The following is a 13,326-nucleotide window of genomic DNA, read 5'->3' on the forward strand; positions in this document are numbered from 1 at the left end:
TCGCCTTAACCAGAGCTCGGGCAGAGGGCCACACTTAAGTGCGGTGCAGCCTTGGTTCTGGTCGTCTGTGTGCTCAGCTGAGGGTCATGGATTCCATTTCCGTAACAGAGAAGTCGTTCTGGGGTACATGTGAATTCCTTGGCCGTGGCTCCTTAAGACCAAAGCAGCCTCTGATTTATCCTCTTAGCCGTCACCCAGCTTGGTGCCTGCCCCAGGTGGAGGTCTCTAAGTGTTGACAGAAGAGGAAGCTGTTTGGGGCAGGCGGGGGCGGTGGTGAGGTTGCAGAGGATGACCACTGGGATCACTGGGAAGCCTCTCTCCATGTGGAGGCTGCACCGGGGTGTGGGGAAAGTCTGTGGGTCACGGACCATCATTTAAACCTCTCTAGAGCTCACTCTTCTCATCAAAATGGGACTGACGATCCCTGTGGAATTTGCATCACAGGGCTGTTACAGAGGACTTTTTTTTTTTTTATATTGAACAGGAAAATTGATTATGCATGCTTTAAATTTTTCTTTCTTATCCCCGGCACTCTTTATGAGAATGGTTCCCACCAGCATCTCCTCTCCCCCATAGCACTCTGCTTCCTATTATCTTTACTCTTACCGTAACTCTTCAATATACTTTGGTGGGTGGGGCTAAGAACTAATTCATTCTTGATATCATATCCCTCAGCACTTAGCACAATACCACGATAGGCATGCAATACATATTTATTGAATAGAAATAAATCTGAGAACAACAAACCCAGGAGGACCCAGCAGGACCCGGCTGGCCCCTCCTCCTGACTCTCTACCTCCAGTCATATGACACACGGGTTCTTGGACTTCCTCCAAGTCCGGCTCCCCACTTCCCTCTGGGCCTTCCGAGCACAGCCTCAGACACTCCGCCCTGCTTCCTGGTCTGGATAACTCCTCCTCATGCCTCGAAATATACCCACACCTCCTTCCCGACCCCTTGATCATATTTGTGCCTTCGGCACTCTGCAAACATAACTCATCCCAGGGGAAGTACCAGGGAGGAGGAGATTTTGGCCCGTTCTCTTTGTGTCTTAGATAGTCTGAGGACCACGGCGAGGACCTGGATTGCACAAGCCTGGTGTGTATCCTGAGTCCAGGAGGTCTGAGAACTCTCAGCTTCCTCATTCTAATCCTCCTGAGCTAGCCAGTTCAGTGGGTGTGCGCAGTCTGCTCGGGGCTTGCCTGGACAGGTTGTTCCAGCTTCCACGTTATGTCCCCTAAGCAGAATTACCCCCAAGGGCCGGGAGAGAGAGTGGTTCTCCCTCAGAGCCGCTCTGCTTATACCAGGATCTCTGCTGCCACATTTCGCCCTCCTGATGCAGTGAGTGGCAAGGTGCCTCTAGCCTTCAAATGGCTCGAGGGCGTAAGATTTCCCGATGCCCCAGAGAAGAAGAATAAAGGCGCTCAGGCTGGCCCTCACTGCACGCTACTGGTGGCGTCTCTCTCAGCATCCCGGGGAGGGGTGGGCGGCAGTGTTGGTGTCACATGCTCACTGTAGAGTCTGGAAGGTGCTTAGACGAGTTTGCAGCTGAATGAGGAGACCAGGCACTTTCCTCAGATGATTACAAAATAGGCTTTCCATACTCAGGCTAGTGAGGGAGCAGATGATCCAAAACATGGGGCAATACAGAGAGCGTTCAGTCCTGCTGAAGAGCCGCATCCTGTGCCTCAGGGCCTTTGCACATGCTGCTCCCGCTCCCTGAAATCATCTCTCTGCTGTGTCTTTTTTTTTTTATTCCTATTTGCACAGCACTTTGATACTTTAATGTATCATTTCATTTGATCCTGTCTACAAACCTTGGATATAGGTACTTCCTACTTCAAGCATTTTATAGATGAGATCATTGGAGTTCATAGATGGTCAAATACAAATGTAGATTTGATATTTTAAAAGAATAGTAACAATACTAACCTAATTTGACTGAGTGTGACTCAGGACCTAAGCAGTGAAGAAAATTACCACAAACATTTTTTAAAAATCAAAGTATTAGCTTTCAGGGTTCCAGCAAGGCCTAGATAATTATAACTTTTTCAAAGAGGCCAAAGCTAACAGTTGTGCTTAATTTTTTCCACCTAAGGCTTAGGCTGTGAAGATAGAAATATGCATTAAGTTGAAAAGCCTAAGATAGTCCCCTTAGAGAGCAGAAATGACTAAGAGAAAACTGAAAATTCAAAATTGCAGAAAGTGAAACAAGAATGAAGCAGGAATGCCAAAAGAGTAGCCCAACTGGGGAAACTGCTCTGACTCCTTAGGTATATATCCATTCTGAGCCTAAGAAACATGTCGATCAGGGTGTTTACTGCTGTTGTTTAATCACCCAGTCATGTCCAAGTCTTTGTGACCCCCTGGACTGCAGCACGCCAGGCCTCCCTGTCCGTCAGCATCTTCCAAAGTTTGCCCAAGTCACCTCCATTGCATTGGTGATCTCATTGCATCTAGCCATCTCATCCTCTGATGCCCTCTTCTTCTGCCCTTAATCTTTCCCAGCATCAGGGACTTTTCCAATGAGTCAACTGTTCTCATCAGATGACCAAAATACTACAGCTTCAGTATCAGTCTTTCCAACAAGCCTTCAGGGTTGATCTCCCTTAAGATTGACTGGTTTGATCTCCTTGCTGTCCAAGGGACTTGCAGGCGTCTTCTCTAGCACCACAGTTTGAAGGCATCAAGGTCCAAAGAGTAAGACAAACGTTTCAGCGAGGAATTGTGGAAGGCTGACTCTTCACTGTAAGAGCAGTGTGCGCGTCGTCTTCATGCTGGCTCACCGGATCCCTTCCTTTAGGTCTCAGCTCAGATGCCACATGTCCCTGGAAGCCTTCCCTTGCCCTTTGAGCTTGAGCCGAGCACCTCTCTCTGTCTCCCACCATAGTCCCTAGCGTGTTAGCATCACCTGCTCTGTTTCTCTCCCTCCACTACCTCCGCCATCCTGCTGCTCTAGACCTCAGCACCCACAAGAGCGCCTGCTGAGAGCTGCATGAGGAACTGAATCAGTTCTTTCCAATTGGTATGGGCCTAGAAGTGGCTGATGATTTTAGCAGCATATGATGACTTTAACTGCAGAGTTACATTTTGCTTAGTACAGGATACCAGTCTGAGTGGTCCTTATGAGAGGACATAATAGACAATAGTGACAAGAAGCAGCTGGAATTTCATTTTTGCTCTGACCCCTCCAAGCTCACTTACAGCCAGTCTGAGAAACAGGGCTTTTTCTGGAGTGCTGTAAACTCAGTCGTCTGTTTCTGCAGCTCTTTAGCATTCAGACATCAGCTGTCGGATCTTCTCAGATCCGTGAGTCCCAGCACCTCTTGAATTTTCCCCGATCACTCCTCTTAACCCTCCCAACCTCCTCGCTCCCACTGTCCTCTCTGCTTCAGCCTCTGCCTTCATGACATCAAATTGTCTATAGCAGTAGTCCCCAACCTTTTTGGCATCAGGGACCAGTTTCATGGAAGACAGGTTTTCCATGGATGGTGGCCGGGGGATAAGGAGCACACAACCTAGATCCTTCACATGCTCAGTGCACGGCAGAGTTTGCACTCCTATGAGAATCTGTTTGCAAAATTAACTTATTTATTTTAATTGGAGGATAATTCTGTTACAATATTGTGATGGGTTTTGCCATCCATCAACGTGAATCTTGAGCTGCTCTGGCAGGAGGTGGAGAGCAGGCGGCAATGCCAGCGATGGGGAGTGGCTATAAATACTGATGAAGCTTCACTGACTCTGCTGCTCATCTCTGCTCTGCGGACCGGGGTTGGGGACCCCTGTTCTACGGGATGTTGGACTCCTCCTGTGCTGGGCTCCTTGCGGAGGGCTCCCCTCCCTCTCCCGGGGCCACCTCAGCCCTGTGTCCAACCCCCACCTCTGCTTTGCGACTGTTCCTCAGCCCCACGTTTGTACCCCAGAGGGCTTTTTATGTTTACAGCAGGAGGAGGTACAGTAAAGAAAGCTGTGTATAACTGGGGCTGGGAGGGGAGGAGGATTAATTACCACAGGGATGTTTGCTTGGAGTTTTAATGAGACTACCTTTCCCTTACTCCGCTCTCCCTTCTGTTTTTCCTTTTTTCTTTTCTCCCAGCTGAGAACATCCACTTAGTATGTCTTTCCAAATCCTGGAACATTAGGGTTTAACATTCTGCACCCAGCCTCTCAGTGTAATAAATAAATCAATAAGCTGATTGCCTGCAGAAGTTTGATTGCTGAGTGCAGGGGGGTACCTTTTGTTCTTCAGCAAACAATCATTTCACACTAGGGAACAGAGATGAATGTGGGTATAAGCTTGTCCTGGCCTCTGATGCGTAACCGTGACCCCGGAAGTCATGATTCCAACAGTGTGTGTAGTTTACAGGCAGCTGCCAAGTGCTCCGCATCCTTCCCTTTGACAGTTTTGCGTGTCATAAATTCGTTTCTCATTTGCCAGAATAGTCCTGGGTTTGTTTTGAATCTGACAGGTCCTCCGACACCTCTTTCTTAAATCTCACTAACAGATCATTTATACCAAAAAAGGCTGCCTTGACAAGAAGAAAGAGTATGATTTTCAGTTGGGGCTGAAAATCAGATGCAAGTTATGACAATACTGAGACTTCCTAGACCCTACAGATTAATCGTGACTATCTCACCATGAAATACTTGGTGTAGTAGGAACTAGTCTCCATTTATTGTGGCTGTCAAAACCTTTGATTGGAAAACTCTTCACAATGGGAATATTGTCATTTCTAAAGACGTGTGATTTATTTCTTGGTATGTTCAAAACACAATATGGTTGCTCTTTGTGGTAACAATAGATATGCCCCTGAAGAGTTGTTTTTTTTTTTAAAAAAAAAACTGAATTTTTACAAATAAACTCATATGTTAAATATACGTGGGGGGCTATTATTTTACTTTATGGGTCCTTTTATCATTAGACTACTCCTAGTTCATTTGAGATATATAATGTTCACATATTGGGTTTTGCTTAAATGAAGTAATATTTTTTCTGATTACAAAATATTATACTTTGAGTAGAAGTATAAACAAGGAAAATCTCAATTTGTAAATCCATTTCTCCATCCTGAGATAACAGTTGATATTTTGATGTATTTCCTTTGATTATATTTTATGTCTATTTCTATGACATGGGAATATAATGACTATATTGCTAAATAATCCACATTGCTCCAGTTTGTTTCTTCAACAATTTCCCCTCATATTTTTTCCATAGCTTTTTAAATTGAAGTATAGTTGATATACAGTATTGTAATAATATAGGTTACAGTGTAGATACACAATTTTTAACACAATTTATGTTCCATTTATAGTTATTATAAAGCAGTGAATATTTGATAATAGCCACATTGTACAGCATATCCTTGTAGCTTTTCTGAACAGTTTGTGTCTCCTACTCCTCTGCTTCTGTGTTGCCCCGCCCCCTTCCCTCTGCTCACACGGGTACCTACTGTTTTGTTCTCTGTGTATATGAGTCGGCTTCTTTTTTGTTTCATTCACTGATTTGTTGTATTTTTTTTTAAGTTTCCATGTAAATAATATCATCCAGTATTCATTTTTCCTCTGATTTATTTCATGTAGCCTAATACCCTCAATCATGGCATCTGGTCCCATCACTTCATGGGAAATAGATGGCGAAACAGTGGAAACAGTGTCAGACTTTATTTTCTTGGGCTCCGAAATCACTGCAGATGGTGATTGCAGCCATGAAATTAAAAGACGCTTACTCCTTGGAAGGAGGGTTATGACCAACCTAGATAGTATATTCAAAAGCAGAGATATTACTTTGCCGACTAAGGTCCATCTCGTCAAGGCTATGGTTTTTCCAGTAGTCATGGATGGATGTGAGAGTTGGACTTTGAAGAAAGCTGAGAGCCGAAGAATTGATGCTTTTGAACTGTGGTGCTGGAGAAGACTCTTGCGAGTCTCTTGGACTGCAAGGAGATCCAACCAGTCCATTCTAAAGGAGACCAGTCCTGGGTGTTCATTGGAAGGACTGATGTTGAGGCTGAAACTCCAATACTTTGGCCACCTCATGCGAAGAGTTGACTCATTGGAAAAGACCCTGATGCTGGGAGGGATTGGGGGCAGGAGGAGAAGGGGACGACAGAGGATGAGATGGCTGGATGGCATCACCGACTTGATGCACATGAGTTTGAGTGAACTCCAGGAGTTGGTGATGGACAGAGAGGCCTGGCATGCTGCGATTCATGGGGTCACAAAGAGTTGGACACGACTGTGACTGAATTGAATACCCTCAAAGTCCATCCATATTGCTACAGATGGCAACATTTCATTCTTTTTTATGGCTGAGTAGTATTCCATGTTCTGTGTGTGTGTGTGTGTGTGTGTGTGTGCCTGCCTATATGTATACATACCACATCTTTATCCATTCATCTGCTGATGGAAGCTTAAGTTGCTTAGATGAAGTAATCTTAATAAGAATCAGTCAGGGTTGCCAATCTATTCTCAATAGTTCTGACTTAAACCACTAAGTAATTTCTTATGGGCCCTTCAGCCCAGAGCTCCGTGATTCTGTGTGTTCTGGTTATCTATTTCTGCTGAACAAACCACTCCCAAATTTAGTGGCTTAAAAAATTAATTGTTTCTCATGACTCTGTGGGTTGTTTGGCTCAGTTGCTGGTTCTCCCTTGAACTTCCCACACATGGTTACGGTCCAGTGCTGGCTGGGGCTGAAATCAGTTGAAGGCTTGTCTGGGCTGGAGGACCCAGATGGCTTGCTTACGAGACTGGCAGAGCCTGACTGTCAGCTGGACTCTTAGAGCACTTCTGGGTGACCTACTATGTGGCTTGTTCTCAAAACATGGTGGTTGGGTCCAAGAGGGAGGATCCTGAGAGGTCAGTGTTCCAAGAAACCCAGGCAGAAGCTACAAGGCTTCTTATGACCCTGCCTGAAAAATCCCAGAACATCGCTTCTGCCACATTCTGTTGGCCAAGGCAAGGGATTAAAGTGAGTTCTGGTTTAAGGAAAGGGAATTAGGCTTCACCTCTTGACATAGAATGAGACCTCCACTGGCTCAGGTGGTAAAGAATCTGCCCACAGTGTGGGAGACCTGGGTTTGATCCCTGAGTTGGGAAGATCCCTGGAGAAGGGAATGGCAAACCATTCCAGTATTCTTGTCTAGAGGATCCCCATGGAAAGAGGAGCCTGGTGGGCTCCATGAGGTCTCAAAAGTGTTGGACACCACTGAGTGACTAACGCTTTACTTTTCTTGACATAGGTTGCAATATGAGAGTAGGGTCTATGTTTTGGCTATCTGCCACACTGCGTGTCAGAAAAAGAGCATTGTCTAGGGCAACAGGAATACATAATTACGAAGGGCGTGAGAGGCGTGGCAGAGCAGTAGAGATGGGTTGCAGAATGCTCCACGTGTATGAGTGAACTGGCCGGCCTTGTTGATGAGGACTCCATGCATGCTAGGGGTCACACTGATTGAACCCCTCCCCATGGAGGCCAGGTGGCACCCCACAGAGAGAGACATTCCCGGTGGCTGGCTCCTGCCCTGCATCACCACGCTTTTATTACAGATGGCTGAAAAGCCACCTGGTAAGGGATAGATAGCACAGGCACACACCTGCCTGAGAGCTACCCCAACCTGGTATCCCACTCGTATGATGAAGCTATGTTCATAAACTAAAGCTGCACTTCATTTCACAAACACACAATCTGTGCAGTAATGTGCCCAGTACATCCGCTTCTCAGCTCATGTCGTGGAGGTGCTTGAGAGGGCAATACCCGTGGAGTACCTTACGTGCTTAGGGTGGACACTTTCTGGTGTTTGAGAAGAGGTCAATTTCTGTCCAGATGCTTAAAGCCCTAATTGCGTCCCTTCACCTGAATTAGGAAAACAGCTGCCCTGTAAAGTGCACTGAGTCGCAGGCACCTGGGCTGTAGCTGTAGAGGGCAGCTGATCTGAATGCGTGGGCTGACAACTCCCTCAGGGGCTGTTTCGTTGGTTTTCACCCTGGTTGCATTGTTTCCTTCCTTCCCAAACACCTCTCTCTGGCTCCCTGGAGATTCAGATTTGTGTTTATCTGTGCTGAAAATTTAAAGGCAAGAGAAACAATGTTTCAAGCTATTTGATATATAACCAGAGGCTGTGCCAGGAATGAACTAAGCTTTGCATTAGACATATGTTAAAAGCTCAGTCTCTGGGAAAGGTTGGAAGAATATCCCTAGGTAAGAAAAACAAATATTTAGAGGAGATTGATAGAAGTTTGACCCAGAATACCGCGACGTGGGATGAGTACTCTATTGACGTATTATTAAATATAGTCTTGTGGAATGCTAGGCATAAGAGGATCCTCAAGATGCCACTTATATAGGGCCCATATTTTTATACCACCAGGAGGGCATCTGGCAAGGTGAGGAACATGGAAGGAGGGATGGGGGAGAGAGAGAGAGTGAGGATGGGGCACCACACACATAAACCTCAGGGCGGTGGACAGAGTTTGGAGGAAGAGGAGCTTCACCCTTGCCTGATTTCGGCCATGTATGTCATGCTAATCAGGGGAGACACCTCCTGTTTTTCAGCTCCCGATGAAGAGTCCACACCCTCCCCATTGCAGCCGATGGTGTGCCTCTCAGTCACACTAATGTAGACCTACAGTTTACCTTCCTTCTCTTTTGCCAGCAGACATTGTGAGAACCCTACTGTGTTGCCAGATACTGTGTTAGTGGAGGGACAGGACGCAGGAAAGCTCATGCCGGGAGACAGACAACAAGTAACATCATTACAGATGATGATCAGTGTTTTGGAAAACCAGGGGTGACAAAGAATAACATGGGGTTCCAGTTTCACATAGGATGCTCGTGAGGTCACGAGTGATCCCGAAGTTATTCGTTGAACTTTGACGTGTATCCTATGGCATTTTTAGTTTTCTGAAGTTGCATGTCATTAAGGTCCAAATTAAAACCATTCTGGCCTTTTCTAAGCCCCAGCCGTGGAATGCCGAATGGACAGTAGTCCTGGGAGATGGTGGAAAGCCAGCACCGACGGCCAGACTGCTCCGGCGGGCACTTTGCTCATCACCGCATTCTCTCCCCAGGGAAAGGAGACGTGTTTGGAGACGTGTTCTGGAAGGAAGCCACCCTTGCCCAGTCCTGTGCCAATGTGAGGGCCCTGACCTACTGTGACCTGCATGTGATCAAGCGGGACGCCCTGCAGAAAGTGCTGGAATTCTACACGGCCTTCTCCCACTCCTTCTCCCGGAACCTCATTCTCACCTACAACCTGAGGAAGCGGGTGAGTGTGCGGTGTCCGTCTCTTTTCTATCAAGAGCAGTCTCTGTGCTCTTAGGACAACCATGTGGGCTGAGGAAGTCCTTTCGCTGTCTATTTAAATGGAGTAGCCGATTCTGTAGAGGTTCTGCTTGTTGCTTGCTCTTTGGAGCTTTTGCTATAAAATGAGAGAGAAAAGGACGTTGCTTGATTAAAAGATGGATTGATTTTGGGGCAGAAGGGTTTGCTCCTGAGTGTGTCTGTGGGCTTTTCCTCAGTAAAATCCTCACCTTCTAGCATTTTTGAAAAGATGAGTTAAAAAAAAAAAAATGAGATTGTTAGTCAATAAAATGGTTGAGTGGAATCACTTAATTAATGTAAACTGAATTCTCCCTGCTGATTAGAACACACTAAATGGTGTGAGGCTGTTAGCCAGCTGGTAATAATATTTTTTTTAAAAAATAAAGATAGGAAAGTGAGTCAGTTGAGTCCAGAAAATAAGAGATGGGATTTGATTGTCTGGAGATTATTTTATATACAGATGTCAGTTTACCTGACTGAGAAATGATTTGTGGTTTTAAGAACCTGAAGATCTCTCATCTGAACTTGTTACTTTCACCCTCAAATTATCAGAATTGTTCCATCTGTCTCTGCAAGGATTAGACAATGTGTCTTATACTTGGGGTTTTCATGACCGATGTTCTTGCATTTCATTTATCTCCTTTGGTCAAGCAGGTAGCTCCCCACCTATAGAATTCATCCAGGAGGACTGTCTTAGGAATCTTTCCAGAAATGACCTTGTGATCTCCCCCCACCCCTCAAACTGCTTCTCTTTCCATGGTCCCTGTCTCTATTAACATTGTCTGTGTCACCCTGGGGCTCCAGGTTGGAAAACCCTGCCATCATCCTCAATGCTTCTTCCCTGTCTCCCATGCTTCCGTTTACTCATCACATCCCGTTGCTTCTACCTGTACCCTCAAACCTCAGTCCACACTGCTCTTCTCCTCAGGAATTTCCCTGAGCCCTTGGACCGCAGCACCCCTGATAGAGTGTCTCCTCCCATCCTGTCCCAAGCAGTAGGCCCCACACCCACTCTCCCGCCTTGTGCGTTTCCTCAATGCAGTACTTCCCCGCTGGCCACTTATGTGACCATTGGGATGATGTCATTCCCCTCCCTAAAGGCTTTTTGCCCCACTCTAACTACAGCATGATGTCCGCTCACTCCTGCACGGTTTATGTGGTTTTCCACATCTGGCCCAGACTTAACCCCTAAGCCCCAACCCCAGTCATTCTTCCTGCACCCACCATTCTCACCAGGAAAATGACCCATATGGTCTGTAAACATGCCGCACCCTTTCAGAGCACTATGTCTCTGCATGGGCTTCCTGGCCTGGAATTCTTTTCTCTCAAACCCTTCAGTTCAGTCACACAGTCGTGTCCGACTCTTTGCAACCCCATGGACTGTAGCACACCAGGCTTCCCTCAATCACCAACTCCCAAAGCTTGCTCAAATTCATGTCCATTGAGTTGGTGATGCCATCCAACCATCTCTTCCTCTGTTGTCCCCTTCTCCTCCTGCCTTCAATCTTACCCAGCAGCAGAGTCTTTCTCAGCACCAGAGTCAGTTCTTCACAGCAGATGGCCAAATTATTGGAGTTTCAGCTTCAGCATCAGTCCTTCCAATGAATATTCAGGATTGATTTCCTTTAAGATGGACTGATTGGATCTCTTTGCAGTCCAAGGGACTCTCAAGAGTCTTCTCCAACACTACAGTTCAAAAGCATCAATTCTTTGGCACTCAGCTTTCTTTATAGTCCAACTCTCAAATCCATACATGACCACTGGAAAAACCATAGCTATCACTGGATGGACCTTTGTCGGCAAAGTAATGTCTCTGCTTTTTAATGCTCAAACCCTTAAGGGTATGCTGAAATATTTATTTGTTCGTAAATCCCATACATGCCAACTGAACTAGACTAGATGTATAAAACTGAATTAACACCCAGCTCCCTAGCTTCAGGAAAAGAAAAGAAAAAAAGTGAAGTCCTTCAGTCATACTTGACTCTTTGCGACCCCATGGACTGTAGTCTGCCAGCCTCCTCTGTCCATGGGATTTTCCAGGCGAGAATACTGGAGTGAGTTGCTATTAGCTTCAGCAACCTCAAGTCTAATGGAGAAGATGCACACAGGAGGGATAAGTGCAATACATGATGCTAAGTACCCTGAGTGTGATTTGTACAAGGTGTTATGAGATCATAAAGGAGTCAGAGAGAAAGTACTGGGGGTGGGTGATGAGACCTGAGCTGAGTCTTAAAGGATCAGTTTGCCAAAGGGAAATTGGAGGGGAGTTTGAGTCAAGGCACAAGAAATGAAACAGCTTTTTGCCTTCCAGGTTTTTGGTACAAAGTTCCAATCACTTGTCATTGGGCTATTGCAACAAAGTGCTTCCACTTGTTTTAAATTCCTTGACTTGCATTGCCCTGTGAGTCTCTGCTCAGAGATCTGGGAGGGCAAGGGCTTGGTATCCCAGTGCCTAATCCAGAACGGGGAATTTAAAAAACATCTGGGGATGGCATGGAGAAAGAGATGGGAGCTCTGGGTCTCAGCATCTACATCATAAAATGTGAGGTTGTGGCCAAGATGATTGATTATTTTTCTGGCTCTGTGATTGGAAAACTGGTCATTTAAATTCCAGTGGGGAATGGGAAGTGGGGGAGAAATGTGCATTCACAGTTCCTCCTTGTTTATCTGCAAACGTGGAATGCCTGCTGCTGATACTTTTAGCTAAGTGGATTCTCTTAAAGTCTGTTATTTGATTGATTCCTTCTTTTTATGAAAGCAAGTTGATTATAATCAGCTTTCAGTGTTGCTGATAACATAGGATGGGAAAAATGTACAGTTTGGGTTATTTGGAGGACTAATCATCTTGGAATAATTGTGGATCAAGTAAATCTGTCTTAGAAAAACAAGGACGGCAACCCAAACAACAGCACGTCAGTGGTCAGATTGCTTTCGTTAAGTGCAGAATGATGGACAGCTCTGCAGAAGAGAAGGCTCGGGGAGGCGTGTTTCTGAAAGGCTGTTTGGAGGAGCAGCTGGCATGGTCTGTGTGGCCACGGGGCACAGAGGAAGAACCAAAGCTGTAGACAGTATGAGAGAGACCTCGGAGAAGATCAGAGCTGCTCAATGAAAGCAGTAGGTACCTGGTTTCTTGTCCTGAAGGTGTTTGGCCATCCTCTGGAGACCCCCTCAGAAACATTGTGGAAGGGACTTAGTCATCCGATGGAGAATCAGATCAGTTGACCTTCAAATGTCCTTCCAATCTCAAATGCCTATAAATCTGGTATGGATCTGAGAATTTTAGTGAGTTCTTTTCTATAAAGAGATAGCCATTCTTTTTCTTGGGAAAAAGAAAAATAAAAGAGGCTTGTCATTTTGGTATATCCATTGTAGTCTCTCATTGTGTCCTTCTGAGAATTAATTCCTAGTTACATAGGGCATAGAAGATGAGAACATTACATGCATGAATCATTCTTGTAGCTGTTTTTTTTTTCTGGCCAAGTAAAGTGTATGCTTGTGGCTGTTTCTATCTTGGCAAAATCGAGTGTGTTATTCTGCAAAGATGCCTGAGAACACGGTGCCTTTGACATCAGTTTGGGGAGTTGTTTGCTCTTGTGGACGCCCTCCAGTGCACAGCAAGAACTCTATCCAGTCTCTCCTCCATTTCCCCACCACCCTCATTTCACAAACGTGACGTTGCATAGAAAGTTCACAGAGCTGGATGAGTAAGGGAAGAACTGGAGCCAGAAATGACTCATTGGCCAGGTTTCTCTCTGCCTGTCACAGCTTCATGGCTGACCCTGGCCTCTGCATCGCAAGCCTCACCCTCTCACCCCTAAGTCCATGTGTCTGAGCACCCTCAGCCTTGGGCACTGCTCTTGGGATCCAACTTGGGGAGGACCTGTTACCTTTTCCTCCAAGACACCTGGGGTCATAGGCAGTGATGAAGGAGGCAGAACCTGGAGGCTGGTCCAGCATTTTGTTGACCTTGGGTTTTCCTTGTCTCTGGGCTCTGAGCC

General features: G+C 45.9%; 1 protein-coding gene across 2 annotated transcripts in view; it reads left to right on the plus strand.

Moving 5' to 3' along the window:
- The window catches only part of KCNH1 (potassium voltage-gated channel subfamily H member 1), a 420,947-nt gene that overhangs the window by 317,680 nt on the left and 89,941 nt on the right, over positions 1-13,326 (plus strand). For both annotated transcript variants that reach the window (XM_004013916.5, XM_004013915.5), the window contains exon 10: positions 9,076-9,272. In XM_004013916.5, coding sequence (XP_004013965.2) covers positions 9,076-9,272 — 197 coding nt within the window. The remainder of the gene's footprint in view (positions 1-9,075; positions 9,273-13,326) is intronic.

Source organism: Ovis aries, chromosome 12, assembly GCF_016772045.2.
Source record: "Ovis aries strain OAR_USU_Benz2616 breed Rambouillet chromosome 12, ARS-UI_Ramb_v3.0, whole genome shotgun sequence".
In the NCBI taxonomy this organism is placed as follows: Eukaryota; Metazoa; Chordata; class Mammalia; order Artiodactyla; family Bovidae; genus Ovis; species Ovis aries.